General features: G+C 44.2%; 2 protein-coding genes across 2 annotated transcripts in view; both read left to right on the plus strand.

Annotated features, from left to right (window-relative positions):
* The window catches only part of PKD2L1 (polycystin 2 like 1, transient receptor potential cation channel), a 95244-nt gene extending 85164 nt beyond the window's left edge, over nucleotides 1-10080 (plus strand). Inside the window, exons 7-19 of the mRNA XM_078077237.1 lie at nucleotides 839-966; nucleotides 1437-1690; nucleotides 2658-2882; nucleotides 3047-3275; nucleotides 3945-4115; nucleotides 4298-4479; nucleotides 4786-4906; nucleotides 5735-5833; nucleotides 6048-6169; nucleotides 7443-7563; nucleotides 8355-8473; nucleotides 8723-8846; nucleotides 9163-10080. Of these exons, the coding sequence (XP_077933363.1) occupies nucleotides 839-966; nucleotides 1437-1690; nucleotides 2658-2882; nucleotides 3047-3275; nucleotides 3945-4115; nucleotides 4298-4479; nucleotides 4786-4906; nucleotides 5735-5833; nucleotides 6048-6169; nucleotides 7443-7563; nucleotides 8355-8473; nucleotides 8723-8846; nucleotides 9163-9336 (2069 nt within the window). The 3' untranslated portion in view covers nucleotides 9337-10080. The remainder of the gene's footprint in view (nucleotides 1-838; nucleotides 967-1436; nucleotides 1691-2657; nucleotides 2883-3046; nucleotides 3276-3944; nucleotides 4116-4297; nucleotides 4480-4785; nucleotides 4907-5734; nucleotides 5834-6047; nucleotides 6170-7442; nucleotides 7564-8354; nucleotides 8474-8722; nucleotides 8847-9162) is intronic.
* A 1134-nt stretch (nucleotides 10081-11214) lies between these two features.
* Nucleotides 11215-17944, plus strand: BLOC1S2 (biogenesis of lysosomal organelles complex 1 subunit 2). The gene is made up of 5 exons (XM_036065117.2): nucleotides 11215-11349; nucleotides 11675-11791; nucleotides 15117-15236; nucleotides 15935-16039; nucleotides 17449-17944. Exons 1-5 carry the CDS (start codon nucleotides 11286-11288, stop codon nucleotides 17478-17480), a joined length of 438 nt encoding a protein of 145 aa, XP_035921010.1. The 5' UTR covers nucleotides 11215-11285; the 3' UTR covers nucleotides 17481-17944.
* Nucleotides 17945-22137: the final 4193 nt, after the last annotated feature.

A 22137-nucleotide genomic window follows, 5' to 3' on the forward strand; every position in this document is an offset into this window, starting at 1 on the left:
AGTTAACATCACCAGTAATGATACAATTAGACAGTGTGTGCCTCCTGATAGGAAGCTCTGAGATGGACACATCACTTTTTCGGTATTCTTTGCCTAATGTATAACCTGAATTTAAACATAAGGAAATATCAGGCAAATCTAAATTGAGGGACAATCTATAAAATAAATGGCTTATATTCTTCAAATACTGCCTTTTAACTAGAAAACTTATAGCTTCCCTAACAGCCTGACTTTAGACTGGGTGTATGGGTTAGGGTGGTTAAGGAAGATTCAGTTCTTCAGGGCAAAGGTCAGGTCTTTTTTTGATCTGGGGATGCTCTGAGTCCTTCCATCAGGAGACAGCTGTGCCCATCAGGATGCCCTGGGGCCAGAGGTGTCAGGTCCAGGAGACCACATCTCCACTGTAAGGTGTTTGGCCAGGGCCTTGGAGTCTTCCAGAATTTGGAGGTATTTCCCAAGGGCATAGATATAGGACAAATGAAAGAATGCAGAAGGTGGAAATATCTTGGTTCTGGGGAATAAGAACTAGGAAGTTAAGCTGGTTTAGGAAGAGAAAAGTGAATTTTCAGAATGACAATATCAAGAGACAATTTCTGAGTGGAGTTCAGTCTTTCTGAGGTAAGTTGAGAGGAGAAGAGGAGACCTTGTAGGCTAAGATATTCCCTGGTTTCCCCAATGCCTTATTAGCCTCCCCAGACAACTCTAGGGGAGGGTAGGCCCAATGGGATCCCATCTAGGTAGCATCTCTGGCCCCAGGGCAAATGGGCTTTCCTGTCTCCTCTGGAGAATGGATATAGGAAACAGTGAGCAGGACACAGCCTCTTGGGTTGGTTTCTAGTGACCTATGGAATGACAAGCTCCAGTGCCTATTATTACACAAAAGTGATGTCCGAGCTCTTCTTACATACCCCGTCAGACACCGGAGTCTCCTTCCAGGCCATCAGCAGCATGGCGGACTTCTGGGATGTGAGTATGAGATTCCCTCTACCTCTCCCCTCTCCTTTTCAATGGCCTGAAGCAAAAAGCCACAGGCCAGAGCTCAGGAGTGTCAGACAGTAGACCAGTCCATATCCAGAGACCAGATCATTCTGGGACCAGGCTGAGTCAAAGGGTCAAGCAAGAATCAATGGGTCAGACTGGAGTTTAGGTGAAGGTAGATGAGAGGGATGATGAAGGTGAAGGGATGATGATCAGGGAGTCAAGCCAGAGTTAAACTAGTACTGAGAGTCAGAGGTAAGGCTGAACTTCAAAATGCATTTTAAATAAAGAGTAGGGCCACATCAGGTCAAGAACTGGTCAAGGTTCTTGGGTCAGCTGGAGTCCAACAGAAGCAGACTAGAGACAAGCTGGGGGGGTCAAGGAGTGAAAGCAAAAGTCATTCCAAGAATAAAGGTCAGGATGAGGCAGGGTCAAGCTCAACCCAGCTTGTGGTCTAGTTTGCCCAGGGCCCACTACTGGACAGTTTGTATTGGACCAAATGGTACAACAACCAGAGCCTGGGCCAAGGCTCCCACTCCTTCATCTACTATGAGAACCTGTTGCTGGGGGTTCCAAGGCTACGGCAGCTGAGGGTCCGCAATGACTCCTGTGTGGTGCATGAGGACTTCCGCGAGGACATTCTGAGCTGCTACGACGTCTACTCTCCAGACAAGGAAGAGCAGCTCCCCTTTGGGCCTCTCAATGGCACAGCGTGAGTGAGTCCCCCCACCAACATTGCCGGGCTTGCTTCTCTAAGCCTGACACACCATCCTGAGGTTTGGGAACCATTTCCACTTAGTCTTAAAGAGCCTTAGGGGAGCGGAGGGTGGGGAGCATCTCTCTGAGTCCCATCTGTGACTGTTTGGAGATCTTGGTTTGGGTCACTCAGGAACAGAGAAGGTACATTAGCAAACAGAGCCATAGCCTCTGGACTCGTTTCCCTACACAGATTGCAGTCACATTTGCCCTACTCTGGAGGCAGTCCTGCCAGAGAAAGCATCCTTTCTTGCCCAGACGTTCTTAGGTGTATGGAGAATGGATGAAACACTGATGTTGCTACACAAATCGTAATTGGAAGAGTCTGACCCTTGGACCTGATAGGGGAAGCAGCAAGGAGTTGAGGATGGATGAAGAATTAGGAAAGAAGGGGGGAAAGGATGGATAGGACATGAAAGAAGGGGAAGGAAGGGAGGGCCCAGGGAGGAAATCTGTGGACAGAACAGAGAATGGTGGGGTGAAGCAGCCAGGTGCACAACCACAAGAACAGAAAGTGTCTTTTCTGGATTATGTGAGCCAGGTGTTTCCCTAGTGGGAACTACTTAGACTGGGGTCAAAAGTGAGGCATGAGTTTGCCATCCATAGTTTTGGGGAACATCATGAGAAATCAGGAAATTTATATTTGAGTTTCAGTTCAGCCACTAACTAGCTGCATTATCTCAGACATCTCTGAGTCTTAGGTTCCTCATCTTCAAATGTGGATAATATTTACCTTCCTTTCTCACATAGTTGTTAGTATCAAACAAGATAATACATGTGAAATATATATTATATGTGATATGTATATATAATATATATGAAATTGTAAAGCCCAGGCAATCATAAAGTGTTGCCATTGCCTTGGGAGATCAGCTTTTGGACTGGCTCAGACCTCTCTGCTCAGATGGCTTCTTCCGTGACAGGTGGACATACCATTCACAGGATGAGCTGGGGGGCTCCTCTCACTGGGGTCGGTTGACAAGCTACAGTGGAGGTGGCTACTATCTGGACCTTCCAGGATCTCGACAGGCCAGTGCAAAAGCACTCCAGGACCTTCAGGAGGGCCTATGGCTAGACAGGGGCACTCGAGTGGTCTTCATCGATTTCTCAGTCTACAATGCCAACATCAATCTTTTCTGTGTTTTGAGGTGGGTCCCCTTTCCTTATCTTCCCTCCATCCATGGTTCCTGTTCCCTTCTCTGATTGAGACCCTTCCTTAAACTTGTACCCTATGGTGGGGTTGTGGAGGAGAGGGGATGGGAAGAACTACCCCAGTCCAGGCCTCACCAGTTATCCCCCCCTCCTCCCACAGACTGGTAGTGGAGTTTCCAGCTACGGGAGGTGCCATCCCATCCTGGCAAATCCGCACGGTTAAGCTGATCCGCTATGTCAGCAACTGGGACTTCTTTATCATTGGCTGTGAAATCATCTTCTGCATCTTCATCTTCTACTACGTGGTAGAGGAGATCCTGGAGCTCCACATCCACCGGCTTCGTTACCTCAGCAGCATCTGGAACATTCTGGACCTGGTGGTTATCTTGGTGAGGGACAGATATCTTATACTTGGGACATAGTAGGAGGAGGAAGGGGATCTACCCTGTTAGGGACTCCAAGTTCTTCCTTTTGGAGTGTCAAGTCCTCTTTATCACTTCTGGTCAAATCACTGTGTGAAAGCTCCCTAAGCCAGAGGCTTATGTTCCGCTAGCTCAGCCCCTGGGAAAACCCTGTCTTCCATATGCCTTCTCCCTCTGACTGTGATCCAGGCACTGCCTTTTTTTATGTACTGTCTATTTTCTCTTCTGTCTTTTGCCTTAATGACCTGTCCCCTTGAAACCCCTACCTTCTCTCTTTTCTTCTATTAAAATATTCTGCCTCTTCATCTTCATCTTCTTCCTATTAACACAATACATTAATTTCTTGACCAAGGCTAGGAAGTGGTGGGAGAAATAACATTACTTGGCCCCAATTCTCCATGATCCTTTACAACCTACATATTTACCACAGGCTCCAAAGCCTTCTCCTTGGGATTTAAGACGTTCCCCCAATCATCCTATTCAGTTTCATTTGTACCTGAAATAGTCAACAACTCAGAAGGGAAGGATTTTTTTTTCCCACTTGACTTACCTACCCCAGCTCTCCCCTAGGACCTTATCATTGAACTTCCCTTGAGATCCCGACTTCTCTGATGCCTCTGACCCCTGTGATGACAGCTCTCCATTGTGGCCGTGGGCTTCCACATATTCCGAACCCTTGAGGTGAATCGGCTGATGGAGAAGCTCCTGCAGCAGCCAAACATGTATGCGGACTTTGAGTTCCTCGCCTTCTGGCAGACACAGTACAACAACATGAATGCTGTGAACCTCTTCTTTGCCTGGATCAAGGTACGTTGGGACCCCTCACCCCCAGCAACACCTCACGGCACTCATTCTCCCTTCCTCAGTACTTGTCTCATTTTCCTTGTCTGGTTTGGCAACTCTGGTGACCTCCATAGGCCCCTGGAGTGGACTATTCAAAGCTTTTCTCTTTTCTTCCCTCACTGCTTGGTTCAACATGGCACTTCCAGATATTCAAGTACATCAGCTTCAACAAAACCATGACTCAGCTCTCCTCCACGCTGGCCCGCTGTGCCAAGGACATCCTGGGCTTCGCCATCATGTTCTTCATCGTTTTCTTCGCCTATGCCCAACTTGGCTACCTGCTTTTTGGAACCCAAGTGGAAAACTTTAGCACTTTCATCAAGTGCATGTGTGTGTCCTGCCCCCTTCACTCCTCCCTGGGCCCTCACCCTCCAGCTCTGTGGGTGTGTGTATCCTTGGGGAAGCTGGGTGTATGTGTGCAGGTGTGTCTGTGCTTAAAGCATCTGTGTGAGAATCTCCAGGATCTCTGGTGTGTGTGCTCAAGTATCTCTGTACCTCACTCTCTGTCAGGTTGGAAGTGCAGTGAGAGGTCTGAGTTCACCAAAGAGCAGCAATTAGGAAAGTGGGTTGGGGTGTGAATAGGGGTCAGGGTTATGGTTAGGCTCTGGGTGAAGCCCAGACACTGGTCTCTCAGTTTCACTCAGTTCCGGATCATCCTTGGGGATTTTGACTACAACGCTATTGACAATGCCAACCGCATCCTGGGACCTGCCTACTTTGTCACCTATGTCTTCTTTGTCTTCTTCGTGCTTCTGGTGAGGGTCTCTCTGAGAGGTGGGCATTGGGAGCTTGAGGGGTGGAAACATAAAGGACCTGAGGGTGAGGTTTTGCCCCCCACCATGGTCTGTACTCAGGATTAAGATGGGTGTCTCAAATCATGGGTGGAGAATGAGGTGGGGGAGCTCTGGGTCTCCTGAGAGCTGGCTAATGTGCTCAATATTGCCAGCACAGCCAGGTAATTTGCAGAGTATAAGGAAATCTGCAGGCTCCCTCAGTAAAACGAAGCCTCTATTTTCCAAGGATGGAAAGGGAGAGAAATGTGCCCCATGAAGAGAAGTGGTTGAACCTAGAGGCTTCTATATCTATTCTCTCCTTCCTCTAGGCATCTCTGGCTATTCCTATCACCATTACTTTATAGTCTCTCTTTCTCTCTGCCAACTATGAAAGATCTGGGTTTAATATTTATTAACAAAGCCAGCAGGTTTCTTTATTTGATCATGGTTAGGGACAGATGGGTTAGATTGGGGTTATATGATAAAGATAGCAAAACTATACTCCCAGTGATTGGTTGGCCCTTATATGGAGGTGAACTCTTGCATATGATGGGGTATCATTGTAGTCAGGTTACTGCAGAACAACTGAGTGAGGATAGCAGTTGGGTGAGGGAGCTTGATCCATCCCTAACAGGATTGTGCTGAACGGGGCTCTGGGGACCCTGAGATGTGGGGGTTAGTGGGCTGCAGAGCTGCAACTGAAAGCATTGGCTCCTTTAGAACATGTGTCTGGGATATTAATAGGGTTAGTGGGCTCATTGCTGTTAGTGGGTCTGGGGGTGAAGACCCAGGTCCCTACTTTATCTCCAGAACATGTTCCTGGCCATCATCAATGACACATATTCAGAGGTCAAGGAAGAGTTGGCTGGACAGAAGGATGAGCTGCAACTTTCTGACCTCCTGAAACAGGTAACCACTCAGTCTCCTTGAGCCACACATCTGTGTCAGGGACCAGGTCCAAGGCTCTGTGTCCTGGTCTATTCCTGACTGGTGTAGGGCCCTGTGCCCACCCTTGTATGGCTTTGACTTATCCCTGGAAGCCTGGCATCTTGTGGGTGAGGAAGGGGGCAAGGGATGATGAGAAGGCTATAGGAACTGGTACCTGTTTCCTTTTCCCTTCCAGGGCTACAACAAGACCCTACTGAGGCTGCGTTTGAGGAAGGAGCAGGTTTCAGATGCACAGAAGGTCCTGCAGGGTGGGGAGCAGGAGATCCAATTTGAGGATTTCACCAACACCTTGAGGGAGTGAGCAACCAGAAATCCAACCTTCTGATATTGGTCTATAAGTCCTTGGCCCTCGACCATATACCCTTTGCCTAAAAACCTCTGATGTTGGCCTATGGGCCTCTGACCTTGGCTTTTGGCCTTTGACTTTGGCCTATATATCTCTGATTCTGATCTTCAGAATTGTGCCCTTGGTTTAAAGGTCTCTGACCATGTTCTAGAACATTCTGGACCTCACTGAACAACTTGTAGGACTAATGTAATAATACAATTTCTTCAACATTACATACATTTCTCACTCCCACAAAACTCTGTAGTTGGTTCTGTGCTCCCCCACAAACATTGGCCTATTCTCTTAGCATCCCTGTTTCCCAGTTAAACATATGAGCAAACACTGAACAAATATATTGTGAGCACCAGTTGTAAGCTAGGCACTAAGTAGGGCACACAATTAATGAGACAAAGCCTTGTCCTCCAGGAGCTCATACACATGTAAGCAAATAAACTGAATCACAGAACAAGTTCAACAAAGAAGTGACTAGAAGAGAGGGAGCACAAAGTAAAGAGAGTATTCAATTCTATTTTTAAGCTTAAGGGAAGGCTTCCAGGAAGAGGTGATGCATGAATACCTACAGGAGGATGAATAGCCTACCTGTAGACAAGCAGGGGAAGTCCATTCCAAGAAAGATGAAAGCATATACAAAGGCATAGAAGTGTTAAGTTGAGCAACATGTATAGGAATAATAAGTAGCTAAGCATTGCTAAGGTATCAAATAAAAGTGGGGCATAGCAGGAGATGAGACCAGAGTAATGAACAAGGGCTACATTGGGAAAGGCCTTGAATACCACCATTCTATCCAAAGAATAGGGTGTCCAGGAGGGATTTTAAGCAGAGAAGGGGTGTATTTAGACATGTACTTTAGAAAGATTAATTACTTTAGTTGCATTATAGAGGATGGATTTCAGGGGTAGGGAGTGAAGGGGAAGCCAGTGGGGTGGGAGTGCGGGGATGGATTATTTAGAGGTAAAGAGATTTTGCAATAATTCCTATAGAACACCAGGAGGGCCTGAACCTAGTCAGCAGGACTAAGAGAAGGAAGACATAGATTTAAAACAATTTATTGGGGGTAAAATTGCTAGACCTTGGAAATCCTGGCTTTCCTATGTGGTCCCATTCTTCCACAGAGAGCAAAAGTCAGAGAGTCTGGAAAAAAAAGTGGGGAGTCCATAATTGGGAGATCACAGCCACAGCAAGTCAGAAGTCATTTCATCATACTGTTTTCCTCACACTCAGGCACGCAGAGCATGAAATCACTGAGCTCACAGCTGCCTTCACCAGGTTTGATCAAGATGGGAATCACATCCTGGACAAGAAAGAGCAAGAACAAATGCAACAGGACCTGGAGGAGAAGAGGGTGAGCCCAGTTGGTTGGGGGAGAGGCAGTGAAAGAAAACCATTCACTCTCCCCTCCCTGCCAACACACCCAGAACACAAATCTAGACTGAAAACCCTTCAATAGATGGACAGGAAAGAAGTCTCTAGAATAGTGGTTCTCAAACTGTTGCACATTAGAATACCCTGGTGGGGTGGGGGTGGGGAGTCAAATAATCCTCATACTCAGGTCACATACCCTAGACAGAATCTCTGGGGGAGTGAGGGACCCAGACATCAGTACTTTAAAAAACTCACCAGTTGATTCCAATGCATAGCCAAGGTTGAGAACCACTGCTCTAGAACAGAGTCTGAGGGGGAAAGGTTCAATTACCCGAGAATCCCTGACAATTCTTTCTGAGGACTTGCCTTCTCCTTGGGACTTTCAAACTCGGATCCTTAGCTGCCCCTGCTGTGCCTGCTTCATCCCTATCCAGTGTAGACCCAAAAATCAAGGGCAGGAGGGAAAGTGGCAGGAATTCTGGTACTGTTCTTCCTTTCCCAAACTGAGTTGGCTTCTAGTGAGGGTCTCATTAATCAAGGCTTCTAAGAGCTCATGTTTTGTTTCTGTGGGAGGTGATTCTCTCCCAGAGGTTGGTCCAGCTTTGTGTCCAGCACCACCACACTGATCCTATTACCTCTAGAGTTTGAGAGGGAAGGGGAATGCATGAACTGGAGCCCAAGGGCCTTGCCCTGGGAGACCATGAGAGCAGGTGATGAAATAGGAGCTGATACTTCCCAGAGTCATCTTCTCCTCTCTGACTTCCTGATCAGGTGGCCCTCAACGTCAAGATTGAGAACCTGGGCCAGCCCATTGTGAGTAGTCCACCAGGCAAGTCGGGTCCAGAGGCTACCAGAGCAGGTGGCTGGGTTTCAGGAGAAGAATTCTACACGTATGTGCAGCCAGGGGCCCAGGGCTGAGTGTGTTTGTAATGTCCTACCCTGAGCTTTTTTCTCAAACTTCTAATTTTCCGTCCTAGCCCAGGGAGAACCTCTGCCCCCCTTTAATTCTCCCTATAAGGCTGGGCCTTACCTTCCTTGCACCCATCCAGACACAGACCATAATGGCTCTCCTACCCCTATAGACGCTTAGCCCTACAGATGCATATTTCTGCTCCCTCGGTCTCTCTCAAATCCTGCAGACTCACAAGGAGAGTTCTTCAGTTGGAGATTGTCCTGGAAGGAGTCATGTCCCAGGTGGATGCTGTGGGCTCAAAGCTAAAGATGCTGGAGAGGAAGGGGCAGCTAGCTTCCTCCCCAGGCCTGGTGAGTGGCCCTTCACCTGGTTCCTCTTGGTTCCCCACATTTGAACTCTACCGTCTTTTCTACTCAGTGGGTGGAAGCAAACCATTTTTGAAAGAGTCTGTTTCCAGGCTCCTGGGGCAACATGTTCATCGCAGTCACTGTACCAGTGGAGGGAAGGGGTGGAGGGAAGGCCTGAAGTTGGTTGCTCTGGCCTGAGGGCTGCCTTGGCCTCCAGGAGACAGTCTGAGGTTGAAGAATCAGACCCAGATTTTCTAGATGAAAGGAAGTGGGACACAAACTCCTTCTTCAAATGACCTGTCCCTTTTTCTTCCAACAGGCAGATCAAGGCATTGGGGAGCACCTGCAGCAAACCCCAGCTGTGACTCCAGCCCCCTGGGGAGTCCAGGGTGGGCAGGAGAGTGGTGGGGGAGGGGCCCTAAAGCATCAGACAGCAGCCTCCTCTCTCATTGCCTCCCCAGAGACCTCCTCAGGACATGCCCTCCACTTCTAGGGCAGCAGTTCCCTCCACTGCTACTCAGAGTCCCACCCTGTGTTTGGCCTCTTGAACCAATGTTTCTACGTGTAGCTTGCATCATGCTTAGGCTTGTGACTCAGTGTTTCTGTGTGTAGCCATGTAGCTCTGTGTAGCTCTTTGAGATAACATTTGCCACTGGGCCCCTCACTCCCTGTGCTCTCAGCTCTGCTGTGATGAAAAAAAAAAAAAGTTAATAATAAACAGAATAAAGGAAGGGAGGGTTATGTTCCCTAAGCACCTGGCATCTGGATAGCCACGATTTGTGAAAAAAGTAGAAACCAAGAGAGCAGCATTCTCTAAATGTCTTCCTATTTGCCAGTGAGTCTTATCCTTTGTGCATCTAGAGATCTGCTGCTAGCACCCATGGGATTCTTGTCTTCCTCATAGAGTTTCCAGGTGAAAGAGAAGGGGAAGCCTTGGAGGAGAGGAAACTTTCTCACATGCGGAGATTATAATGTTGCAGAGGTGTGGGAATGCCCCTCCATCCAGGGCAAAGACCATGAAGGCTCAGTTGAGGAGGCTGCTCACGACATTCCACTAAACACTGGGAACTGACAGGGCTGTAAACAGGGACATAGATGGAGCCTTAGGAGAATCAGACAAAGAAATGATTTCTGGATTCAGAGATCTTTGGAATAAAATGTGGTGGGCTCTGACACTATTCTTGCAAAGGACATATGGGTTTCTCTGGTGACTATCAATAAAAATCCTTAGAAAAATCAGGACTTTGCATTTGCTTCTGGGATTGTAGGGGGAAGAAGAGAGGCTGGAGCTGTGAACCATTCTTGTATTTGGGCTGGAGCACTCATCCCTGCCAGGAGGGGTAGACTGGCAGCCATGACAATGTGAAGGGGCTGAAATAAGAACTTCTGGCTCATAGGAATGATTTGAAATGGTGGGCATTATGACTGTACCATTTAGAGAGTGGAGACAGTGACCTATGGAGACCTGGTCCTCAGGATGAAGAGTAAGGTAGCCCTTACACTGGTATGAGGGGTAGCTGGGTTGTGTGCGTGTGTGTGTGTGTGTGTGTGTGGTGTAGGGTGTGGGAGGTAAGAGGGTGAGATGGAGAATAACTAAGAACAGGACTAAAAACTTCTACACTAGGATTTTGGGTGTATAGGTCTGTGTCCCCAGACCCACTATATACCTTTTTCCCTTCCCCTGTAATCTTTACCTCTTTCTCATTTTGCACCTTGCTCCCCAGTTGCTTTTTCTCATCCATTCCCTTCTCCCACCCTTTTCACCATCCCATCACATACACTCTATACACCTAGGAGACTTGTGAAACAGCTAAATGCAATCAAGATAACCCGAGTGTATCCTCAGCTGTAAAATGTTACAAAGCTTTCTTCCAGAAAGACTGTATCAGCTGAAGAGAAGTAGGTGCCAACTTGCAGCTCAAGAAAAAGGGCCAAATGAGTTGTTTAACCAAGACATTGGAAGGGCCAGTATTTCGGCTCAGGGATCAATGAGTGAAGGTTTCCCAAAGGCTGGATGAGACTACCTTCAAAAGCATGGATTCCCTGAGCAGTCTTTGGCGACGAATACCAGCCTGGGTGGGGAGTGTCTAGGGAGAGGATAACCTGTCCCTGTGACTTTGGTCAGTAGGCCACCAGAGCTAAACCAATCCCAGAGAGGTCGTGGGTCTTACTACACTAGTGACAGGGATGAGCGCATTCTCAGTTCCAGACGTCGAGACTCTTGGCAACGGACCAACTCACAGTAGCTTATCTTAGCTTCAATTTCAGCTTCAAGCTTACTCTTTGTTACTTCTCGTGTAAGCGTAAACCGCATGACTCAGTGGAGAGGTAGAGCATCCCAGGGCTGCGAACCCAGGGCTGCGAACCCAGGGCGGGGAGGGCGGGGCACGCCCGGTGCGCAGGCGCGGGCATCCCACAACCGGAAGCAGCGCGGGGCCAGGCATGGCGGCGGCGGCTGCGGCGGCCCAGGGTGTCTCCGCGACCCAAAGAGAGGAGCCCGTTCGAGGTACGTCGAGTAGCTGGGGATGAAGTGTCCAGCAGGAGGCTGGGGGCTCACCTGGCAGGAGCGAGCAGGTCGGAGGGGCGCACCTGACCTGAGGACTAGGGTGGTTTGGCCACGGGATCGGGTCTGAGCCAAGGGCCGGTGCAAGGGAGCAGAGTTGGCGTGTCAGGTGGGGCAAGGACAAAGTAAGGGACTTGGAATTACGGCACATGGAGAATGGAGCCGACGTGATCGAATGAGGCAGGTGGAGGGATGTGGGGAGAGGGTGCCGTGGCTGGATTAGGACCCGGAGTAGGGCGGGACACTTACTCGTTCTCCTTTGATCCAGACGATGCCGCCGTGGAGACGGCTGAGGAAGCAAAGGAGCCGGCTGAGGCTGACATCACTGAGCTCTGCCGGGACATGTTCTCCAAAATGGCAACTTACCTGACTGGGGAACTGACGGGTGAGGCGGGGTGTGGGCTGATTCGGGTACTGCCCTGCGGCACTCGCTGGAGCTGTAGTTGGGCTCTGGGAGCTGTGAGGTGCTTTAGCAGCATCAGTCTGTGGCTCCCTCCCCAACACTCCCCACGCCCTGAAATGTGCCTGTTGGAAGTTTGGGAAGGTTATGAATGGGAAAGAAGAAGGTCCATTCCTTCCCTGGAGAAATTCACTAGCTAATTTCAGAAATACATAAAAAGACCTAATATAACTGCAAGCCTCGGTGGTGTAGACTAAGTATGAGAAGACAAAAAAGAATTCATCAAGAAGTGCTTCCTTGGAGGAGGTGTATTTTGAGCAGAATTGTGAAGGGAATGACTGACCAAAAAGGGGGAAACGATTGGTGAGTGAGGCGTATAAGCAAGCAGTTTGTTCCCTTAAAGCAGATGTATTTACTAGGGCAAAGAGAAGTGAAATTGGGGAATGGAGAGTGACCTGCAGATTTAGGGACCTACTAGGTTGGTCTGAGGATTTGGTGACCCACCCTTGGGGACATGATTAATTTTGGGTTCCTTGTGTATTTCCAGGTGAACACATGACCTGTGTGTGGAGAAAGGTCCAAAAAGTGAAGTTTGGTCCTGTGTGGCCTCTCATAAGCATTGTTTCACTTCCCCAGGAAATTGCTGTGAGCTAAATTTGGGAACCAGAATTAATGAGAAAATGCCTGATGGAGAGTGGGAGGGCTTGTGAGGCTCTATCAGTCTGATCAGTTTTTTTAGTTATTTCTGAGCAAGAGAAACCAAGTAACAGAATCTAGATTTTTGGCTTCTCTTTAAAAATTCCAAAGATTTGGCAGTACTAGTTCCTCATTCTTGTGACGCTGTGATTGACTAGAGCTGAGCAGCTGTCTCCTCTAAATGGTCTAGTGCAATGCAGTGTGTCCCCACTACTCTTTTTTCTCCCTTTTACTGGGACCTGGTCAGTTGCCATTTATCACTGTTCTTACAGTGTTGTTTTTTTTTAGTAGTGGTAGAGAAATGATTTTCTGGACCAATATTTCTATCCAAGTTGGTAAAGTAAATGATAGGTAAGATGACTGCGTGTTCTAAGAAATGGGAGAGAGCATATTTCTTTGTGGAAGTGAATAATCTTATGTTTTTAACATGCAAACACCTGGCTTACTTCATTCATTTACATGATCTTGCAGGCTCCTAGGTATTAGAGTGTGACCCTTGTTTTTTTTTTTAGAGAGACTAATTTGCTAGCAGAGTACGGTTGTGGAGGAGAGAGCTCAGACACATGAGCAAGATTTCGAATGAAGAGTAATGACGATGGTCAGTGACAGGGTGATGGTAAAAGAAATGGAAAGGAGAGCATGTCTGCAAGAATATCACAGAAGTGGAATTTATAGGACTTGTTGAAGTGCCTATGGAGGGATGGGAGCAGCTTAAGAGGTGTTCTAGGTTTTAAACTGATGGTACCATCATCTAAAATAGGGAAGTGGGAAAGCAGAACCATGTTTAGTGTAAAAAATATTTTTGGTTTTGGCTTGGCTGATTTTAGATATTACCAGGACACTCAGGTGACTTGCACTTGTGAGTCCTGAGCTCAGAGAGTGATCTGAGCAGGGGAAACAGATTTGGGAGTCACCTGCACAGCGGTGTGAGTCAAGGCTCTGCAGGATGAGATTGGCAGGGATGTGCTTAGGGGTAGCTGAGGGCCTCAACTATAATCTCAGTGAATGCTTGTATAGGGCAATTAATTTTTTCTAACAACAGTTCTTAAAGTACCTAGGTTTATAAATGATTTACTTATCATAAAATTAATTTTAAACAGAATGTAATTCCCTGTGATTGTCATTCTTACTTGTACAAATGCTTTTTTGAGTTTGAAAGGAAGCTAGCATCACCCTGGGAATGCCCATAGGAATGTGCCACCCATGTAAACATCAGTTGGGTCACAGCTGAGAGAAAATTGGGAAGTGATAGTTAAGGATGAATGAGAAAGGGTCTAGCATAGAAACCTACAAAGAGTGGATTGAAAGAGATGAGAAAATCAGGGTACTACGATGACATAGCAGCCAAGGGAAATGAGCATTTTGTGAAAAGAGGGAGATCACCGTGTCAGGTACTATGGAGAGGTTGAGGAGGACAATAACAGAAAACGCCGCTGTGGATTTGGTGCTTTGGAGAGCACCGATGACCTTGGAGCATGTAATTTCCCTGGCTGGTGGGGGCAAGGGCCAGGCTGCAAGGGTTTACATGAGTGAATGGTGAGGAAGAGGAAGCAGTGAATATGAGCTGGTCTTTCACAAGGGTTAGCAGTGAAGCTCCTTTGCTTTACTGAGCAAATGATGTAGGTGTAGCAGAAGAGAGAGAGTGCTTTTGGGCTGGAGAAAAACCTGAATATATTTCTAGATAGTGAGGAAACTGCCAGGATAGAGAATTTGGAAATGCCAGGGAAAGGAGATGATTGAAAAGAGGCCCTGAAGAAGTGGAAGCAAGAGCACGGGAGAAGTTGTCTTGGCAAGAATAGGAGCACTCCTGCCTCTTGGGAAGATAGAAAGGTACAGAGAAGTTTTGAAGTGAGGCAGAAAGGTTGAGGCAGCTCATGTAGGTGGAATTTTCCACTTTTCAGGAAAATTGGAGGAAAAGCCATTTGCTTTGAGTAGGGATGGGGAAGGGAACAAAGGATAGGAGAAGGAGTGCATAAAATGCAATATAGAATCACACAGTAATAAATGAGTTACTAAGAAATGGTTCCTAGTTGATTTTATATGTATTTATGATGCAGTCCTCCAGATTACATGTTATCATACCATAGAAATACCAATACTATGTCACCTTCTCTTTTCTTAGGACATGAATTTATTTTTTTTAATTAAAAAATTTTTTTAAAGATTTTATTTATTTGTATGACAGAGAGAGACACAGCGAGAGAGGGAACCCAAGCAGGGGGAGTGGGAGAGGAAGAAGCAGGCTTCCTGCGGAGCAGGGAGCCCAATGCGGGGCTCGATCCCAGCATCCTGGGATTATGACCTGAGCCGAAGGCAGACGCTTAATGACTAAGCCACCCAGGCGCCCCAGGACATGAATTTATTATTTTCCTTTTTAACAAAAGTTCTGAAGTCTCTGGATCTTATTTGGTTTAAATAGTTTGCTAATTATTACCTGAGTTTCTACTTAGACATTCAGAGTACACAGGCTGAGTATAAATGTCATAAATCAGTAGTGGCCTGCTCCTTTGACATTCACTGCATCCTGTCTTGAACTACCATTTGGCCTATGATTCCACATTCCAGTAATCTATGACAAATCTTAAAGGCATCACATCTTCTGTTTATTTTAAAGCCACCAGCGAAGACTATAAGCTCCTGGAAAATATGAATAAACTAACCAGCCTGAAGTATCTTGAAATGAAAGATATTGCTATAAACATTAGTAGAAACTTAAAGGACTTAAACCAGAAATGTAAGTAATAATTTTTATAATTAAACATGTTTGTATTTAGTGTTCTTTTTTGCTTGGGGTTGTGGAGAAGTGGAGGGAACATGGCACCTGTCCTGAGGGAGCTCGTTCTCTAGAAGTGAATTATAAAGTTATGGAGAATTTCTTCCATTTTGAGGATTAGCATATTTTGGTATGGTTATTTCTGCTTCTGAATCTTGATGTGATCGATCAGTTTATTCCTGAAAAGGGAGAGGGGGGAGAAAGGGTAGTCAGATTTTAGTGAATTTATTTAACAGTGGAATCCTTAAAGGACTACTCTATAAGCAGAAAACCAGAACATCTATAAATGGAAAATGCTAATTTAGACTGGTAGAATATATTTTTCCATTGACTTATATTTGTGTTCCCTATCTCTAGGGTACTAATTCTTGGTAGGGGATTACTCAAGAAACTGAACCAGTAATGGAAAGATTGCTTGAGGATCAAGGAATTTAAAAGAGAGGAAAATCAGTGGATGAGAGAGACTTGCTTTGTCCAGGTCACAGTTCTGCATGATCTGCTAGTGTTTGTCCTGCGAGTGATCAGAATCATGTCACCCCTCCTAGTGTGTATTGGGCAGAGCTGGAGGGACACTAGCATTTTTACTTTCCTACTCCTTACTCTTTTCTATACTCTGTGTTGAGGCTGTATGAACGTGTGGTCTGTCTTTGTTTTCAAAGATGCTGGACTGCAGCCTTATCTGGATCAGATCAATGTAATTGAAGAGCAAGTAGCAGCTCTTGAGCAGGCAGCCTACAAGTTGGATGCATATTCAAAAAAACTGGGTAACCATTTTTATTTCTGTTTTGATTAATGAGAGTACCCTGCCCCCCAGTATGACCTTAGCTAATAGGATAGTTAACATTTATGGTGCACCAATGATGATCTATTTTAAGTAAGCTTCACAAAAACCTAGTGAGGTAATTTTTTAATGGTAGTAGTAGTAATAAAAATACTATTTCCTGAGTACTTAATGATACATGTCAGGCACTGTTCTTAGTGCTTTACATGTTTTACGCTTTTTATCCTCCCAGTAATCTATGAGATAAGTACGTGATTTTTATCCCTGTTCTTTGAAGGAGGAAACTGGTCGAAGGGGTTAAATAACTTGCATAAGGATACAAGCTAGCATGTGAAAGAGCTATATTCCAAACCAGGTCTGTTTGATTACAAAGCTCAAGCTCTTAAAATTGTGGTTCAGCAGGCTGAAGCATCTTTAGTAATGTAGATACATATGTCTTAAAAAATAGAAAAGTCAATCAAGAGTTTTCTTGAAGGACTACTTTTCCTTTAAGGAGGAAACTGGTACTTGTATTGCTGATGGCTTGCTAACTGGCTCTGGCTCTTACATCCATGATTAAAAACAAGGAAGTTGTCTTTATCCTAGATATAATTTACAGATTATTTTATTTTCATCATGGACAACGGTTGACTACTTCAGGAGAGAGGTCTGTAACAGACTGAGATGTGACATGAGTGGTGAATAACAGTTCACTGTCCACAATTAAATTTACTAAGTGGTGACTGAATGGTGAACCTTACTATATAGAAGGCATTGTACCAGATGCTTTCAAGGTTTGTTTTGGTTCATTTTGTTTTTTTCAAGGTTTTAAAGAAAAAGATAATCTATCACATTAAGAGGCTTATTTGATGGTCTTTTAAATCTCTGTGTCTTTCAAAATTGCTTTCCTATAGCGAGGTATAGGAATAAGAAAATAAAAGGGGAAAAATAGATTTATACGTTCAGAGAGTTCCAGTCTGGCTCCCCGAGAGCGCCGGGGACAGTGCCTGGAGCAGCAATTTCCTGTGCTTAGTAAGGCTCCCCGTGACTCCAGTGCCAGGAGATCTGCTTACTCCTGGTGGAGATGTCTGAGCAGGTGCTGTTGACAGGGTTAGAACTTAGTGAACTTCTTCTTAATTGTGTGTGTGTGGGTGGGTGTGTGTTTGACTCCTTATCTTAGGTTGTGCACGTCGATGATTGATATCTAAATATCTGTCCTTAGCTAATATGATAGTTAACATTTGTGGTGTGCCTCCAATTTAGACCCAGTTTGGACAGATTATGAGATTGAAGGCAATAGATTTTTTTTTTTAGTGTAATAGATATTGTTGAATTTGCCTGGAAACGCTGACTAAAAAGATTTTTGTAAGAGCTTGTTTTAAAGATTTAATTTCCCCCCTTTCTCCCTGGCAGAAGCCAAGTACAAGAAGCTGGAGAAGCGATGAAAAACTTATTCCTGTGGAACAAAGTCTTTTTTAACATGGAAGAACGTTTTATAAGACCTGAATCCTGAGGCTGATGAATTGTCAGAACTCCTCAAAAGGAAACTATGCTGGTCGTCCCAGAAACGTCCCAACATTGGAGTAAACTGGAGGACTGTGGCTACCCCTGAACTTCTTTTGAGGCAGTATCCCTCAGAAACTCACACTTATAACTCCTTACCTTTTACTTGAATGTTTCATCATCCACTCAGGACAGAGTCTCTCAGAGTTCAGGATAAACCTGGGCTTGCCAGTAGAATCAAATGAGAGGACCCATTTTCTCTCATAGTGGTTGATTACTACATTATTTTCTTAATGGCTGGTTTTTTTGAGTTTCTGTGTCAACAGTGTTTTTTTCTATTAATGATGCTGATGTATTGCTAATAAGATCCTAAATTAAAAAAGGAAAACTTGTTCTTTACAGATTATCACCTTGTGAATGTCAGTAATTTACTTTTCCATAACATTGCAAATAACAGAAAATCTTAAAATAATTTCAGGCTGAGTCTTCTAGATTGAGCAGAAGCAGTGAAAGGAGTGTTTTGATAGCTTGATGTATGTAATGGGCCCCTCCCCATCTCTTCTCTGTGTGAGTCAGATGTCTGGAGATGGATGACATCTTGACAGATGGTCCCTTTTGGAAATGTGATAGAGACAAAGAGTGTGTATGTGTGTGTATGTGTTAGGTGGGGAGGTGGGACTGCCACTCAGAAAATAAAGCATTTTCTAAAACATCTTCCTACTTTTGCCTGCGGGGTCAGAGGGGGCTCCTAGGGACCCGATTGTCTTCCTTTCAGACTAAAGACATGAATGGATGGAGGATACTGGCTAGTCTAGTTTGGAGGACAGGCATCCTTATTCAGAGTTGGGTGTTAGCAGCTAGGAAGGGGTCTGACGTCGTCAATTCTCTCTCCCAAAGAGTTCTTAACCCTTTTTCTGTCCCTTCCCACTGTCTCTATTCCAGACCGTTATTTGTCCCCTGCTCCGCTGCACTATAGCTGTGTCTTCTCGCTGTAATGATCCCCCAATGCGCCTTCCACACTGCTGTCAGAACAGTCTTCCCCTCCTGCTTAGAATCCTTTAGTGACTTCTCATAGCCTCTTTGAAAAAGCCAGACTCTTTTTGTTTCTTTATCCAGAAACCAAAATTTTATTTATTTTTTTAAGATTTTATTTATTTATTTGAAAGAGAGAGAGCAGGGGCAGGGACGGAGCAGAGGGAGAAGCAGACTACCCGCTGAGCAGGGAGCCTGGTGTGGGGCTCGATCCCAGGACCCTGGAATCATGACCTGAGCCGAAGGCAGATACTTAACTGACTGCGCCACCCAGGCACCCCAGAAACCAAAATTTTAATGAAATATTTCAATTCACTTTTGTGTTTCTGAGGATGAACTTGTCTAATGAAATTCCCTTTGGTTCTTTATTAAACTTTCTGTAACTTTTTTATATAAGATTTGAAACATTTGGCCAGATACATATTCTGACACAGAAACTAGTATTTTGGAATTGATATATGTAGTGGACAAGCTCCCCAGTTACATTTAGGATACAGGGTTCTCCCAAGATAGATCTGAAAATACCAGTTTTTTTTCTGTGTGTGTGTGTGTGTTGCAGGGGGTGGGGGGTTGTAAGTTCTACTTTATTTTTTTTTCCAGCTTTATTGAGCTATAATTGACATATAACATTGTGTAAGTTTAAGATGTATAATGTGATGATTTGGTATATGTTTATATTGTGAAATGACTACATAATAAGTTTAGCTGACATAGCTATCACTCCACATAGTTACCTTCTGTGCGTGTGTGGTAAGAACATTTAAGATCTACTCTTAGCAACTTTGAGATATAGTTGACCCATGAACAACATGTGTTTGAACTGTATGGGTCTGCTTATATGCAGATTTTTTAAGATACAGTACTATATGTGTATTTTTTCATTATTTTCTTAACATTTTTTATTCTCTAGCTTACTTTAAGAATAGAGTATATAATACATATAACATGCAAAATACATGTTAATCAATTGTTTATGTTATCGGTAAGGCTTCCGGTCAACAGTGAGAAGGGTCAAAGTTAATACAGATTTTTGACTGTGCAGGGGTCAGCGCCTCTCACCCTGCGTTGTTCAAGGGTAAACTGTGTATGATACAGTATTGTTAACTACAGTCACCATACTGTACATTAGATCCCCAGAGCTTACTCATAACTGGAGTTACACCCTTTGACCAACATCTCCCCACCCCCCTCCCCCAACTCCTGCCAACCACCAGTCTACTTTTTTCTATGAGTTTTGTTTTTTTTTAGATTTCACATAAGTGAGATCATACACTATTTGTCTTTTTCTGACTTATTTCACTCAGCATAATGCCCCCGTGCTTCATCCATGTTATCGCAAATGGCAGGATTTCCTTCTTTTTTCATTACACTACATTTTCTTTATTCATTCATCCAACAATGGACATTTAGGTTGTTTTCATGTATTGGCTATCATGAATAATGCTGCTGAAAATGTGGGGTTGCAGATACTGTGATTTCATTTCCTTGGGATATATACCCAGAAATGGGACTGCTGGATCATATGATAGTTCTATTCTAATTTCCTGAAGAAGCTTCATGCTGTTTTCCATAGTGACTACCAATTTGCGTTCTCACCAGCAGTGCACAAAGGTTCCCTTTTCTCCACATCTTCATCAACACTTATCTCTTATCTTTTTGATAATAGCCATTCTCACTGTTGTGTGGTGTGAGGTGATAGCTCACTGTGATTTGGATTTGCATTTCCTGATGGCTAGTGATGTTGAGCACCTTTTCATGTATGTATTAGCCATTGGTAGTCTTTGGAAAAGTGTCTATTTGGATCCTTTGCCCATTTTTAAAATCAGATTATTTGCTTTTTTGCTATTGAGTTATTTGAGTTCCTTATATATTTTGGATATTAACTCCTTATCTGATAGATAGTTTGCAAATATTTTCTACCATTTCTACCATTCCATAGGTTGCATTTTCATTTTGTTGTTTGTTCCTTTTGCTGTGCAGAAGCTTTTTTGTTTGATATAGTCCCACTTGTTAATGTTTGTTTTTGTTACTTGTGCTTTTAGTGTCATATCCAAAAAATCATTGCCAAGACCAATGTCAAAGTGCTTCCTGTTTCTTCCAGGAGTTTTACAGTTTTAGGTCTTATATTTAAGTCTTTAATCCATTTTTAAATAATGCTTGTGAGTGGTGAAAGATAGGGGTCCAGTTTCATTCTTTTACATGAGAATATCCAATTTTCCCAATACCATTTATTGAAGAGACTATCCTTTACCCATTGAGTATTCTTGGCTCCTTTGTTAAATATTAGTTGACTGTATATGCATGGGTTTATTTCTGGGCTCTTGATTCTGCTCCATTGGTCTATGTATCTGTTTTTACATCAGTACTATACTGTTTTGATTACTATCGCTTTGTAACATAGTTTAAAATCAGGAAGTGTGATACCTCAAGCTTTATTCTACTTTCTCAAGATTGCTTTGGCTATTCAGGGTCTTTTGTGGTTCCATACAAATTTTAAGATTGTTTTTTTTATTTCTGTGAAAAATGCCACTGGATTTTTAAAAAATTTTATTTATTTATTTTAAAGATTTTATTCATTCATTTGAGACACAGAGATACAGAGAGAGAGAGAGGGCATGAGCAGGGGGAGAGGCAGAGGGAGAGGGAGAAGCAGGCTACCCGCTAAGCCAGGAGCCCGATGTGGGGCTTGATCCCAGGACCCTGGGATCACAACCCGAGCCGAAGGCAGATGCTCAAACGACTGAGCCACCCAGGCGCCCTGCCATTAGATTTTGATAGAGACTGCATTGAATCTATAAATGGCTTTGGGTAGTATGGATATTTTACTATTAATTCTAATCCATGAGGGCAAAATATCTTTCCACTTATTTGTATCTTCTTCAGTTTCTTTCATCAGTATCTTATGGTTTTCAGTATACAGATCTTTCACCATTTTGGTTAAATGTATTGTTAAATATCTTACTGTTTTTGAGGCTATTATAAACGGGATTGTTTTCTTTCTTTTTCAGATAGTTTGTTATTAGTGTATACAAACACAACTGATTTTTGTATGTTGATTTTGTATCCTGCAACTTTACTGAATTCATTTATTCTGTTTTTTTGTTTTTGTTTTGTTTGATGATGTCATCTGCAAACAGAGACAGTTTTACCTCTTCCTTTCCAATATGGATCCCTTTTATTTCTTTTTCCTGCCTAATTGTTCTGGCTAGAACATCTGGTAGTGGGCACCCTTGTCTTGTTCCTAATCTTAGAGGAAAAGCCTTCACCCTTTCACCATTGAGTATGATGTTAGTTGTGGGCTTGTCATATAGCGCCTTTATTATATTGAGGTACATTCTATGCACAATTTTGTTAAGAGTTTTTTTAATCATGAAAGGATGTTGAAATTTGTCAAATGCTCTTTCTACATCTATTGAGATGATCATGATTTTTATCTTTCATTCTATAAATGAGGCTTATTACATTTATTGATTTCAGTACGTTGAACCATCCTTATATCCCAGGGACAAGTTCCACTTGATCATGGTGTATGATCCCTTTAATGTGCTGTTGAATTCAGTTTGCCAG

Source organism: Halichoerus grypus, chromosome 7, assembly GCF_964656455.1.
Source record: "Halichoerus grypus chromosome 7, mHalGry1.hap1.1, whole genome shotgun sequence".
Classification (NCBI taxonomy): Eukaryota; Metazoa; Chordata; class Mammalia; order Carnivora; family Phocidae; genus Halichoerus; species Halichoerus grypus.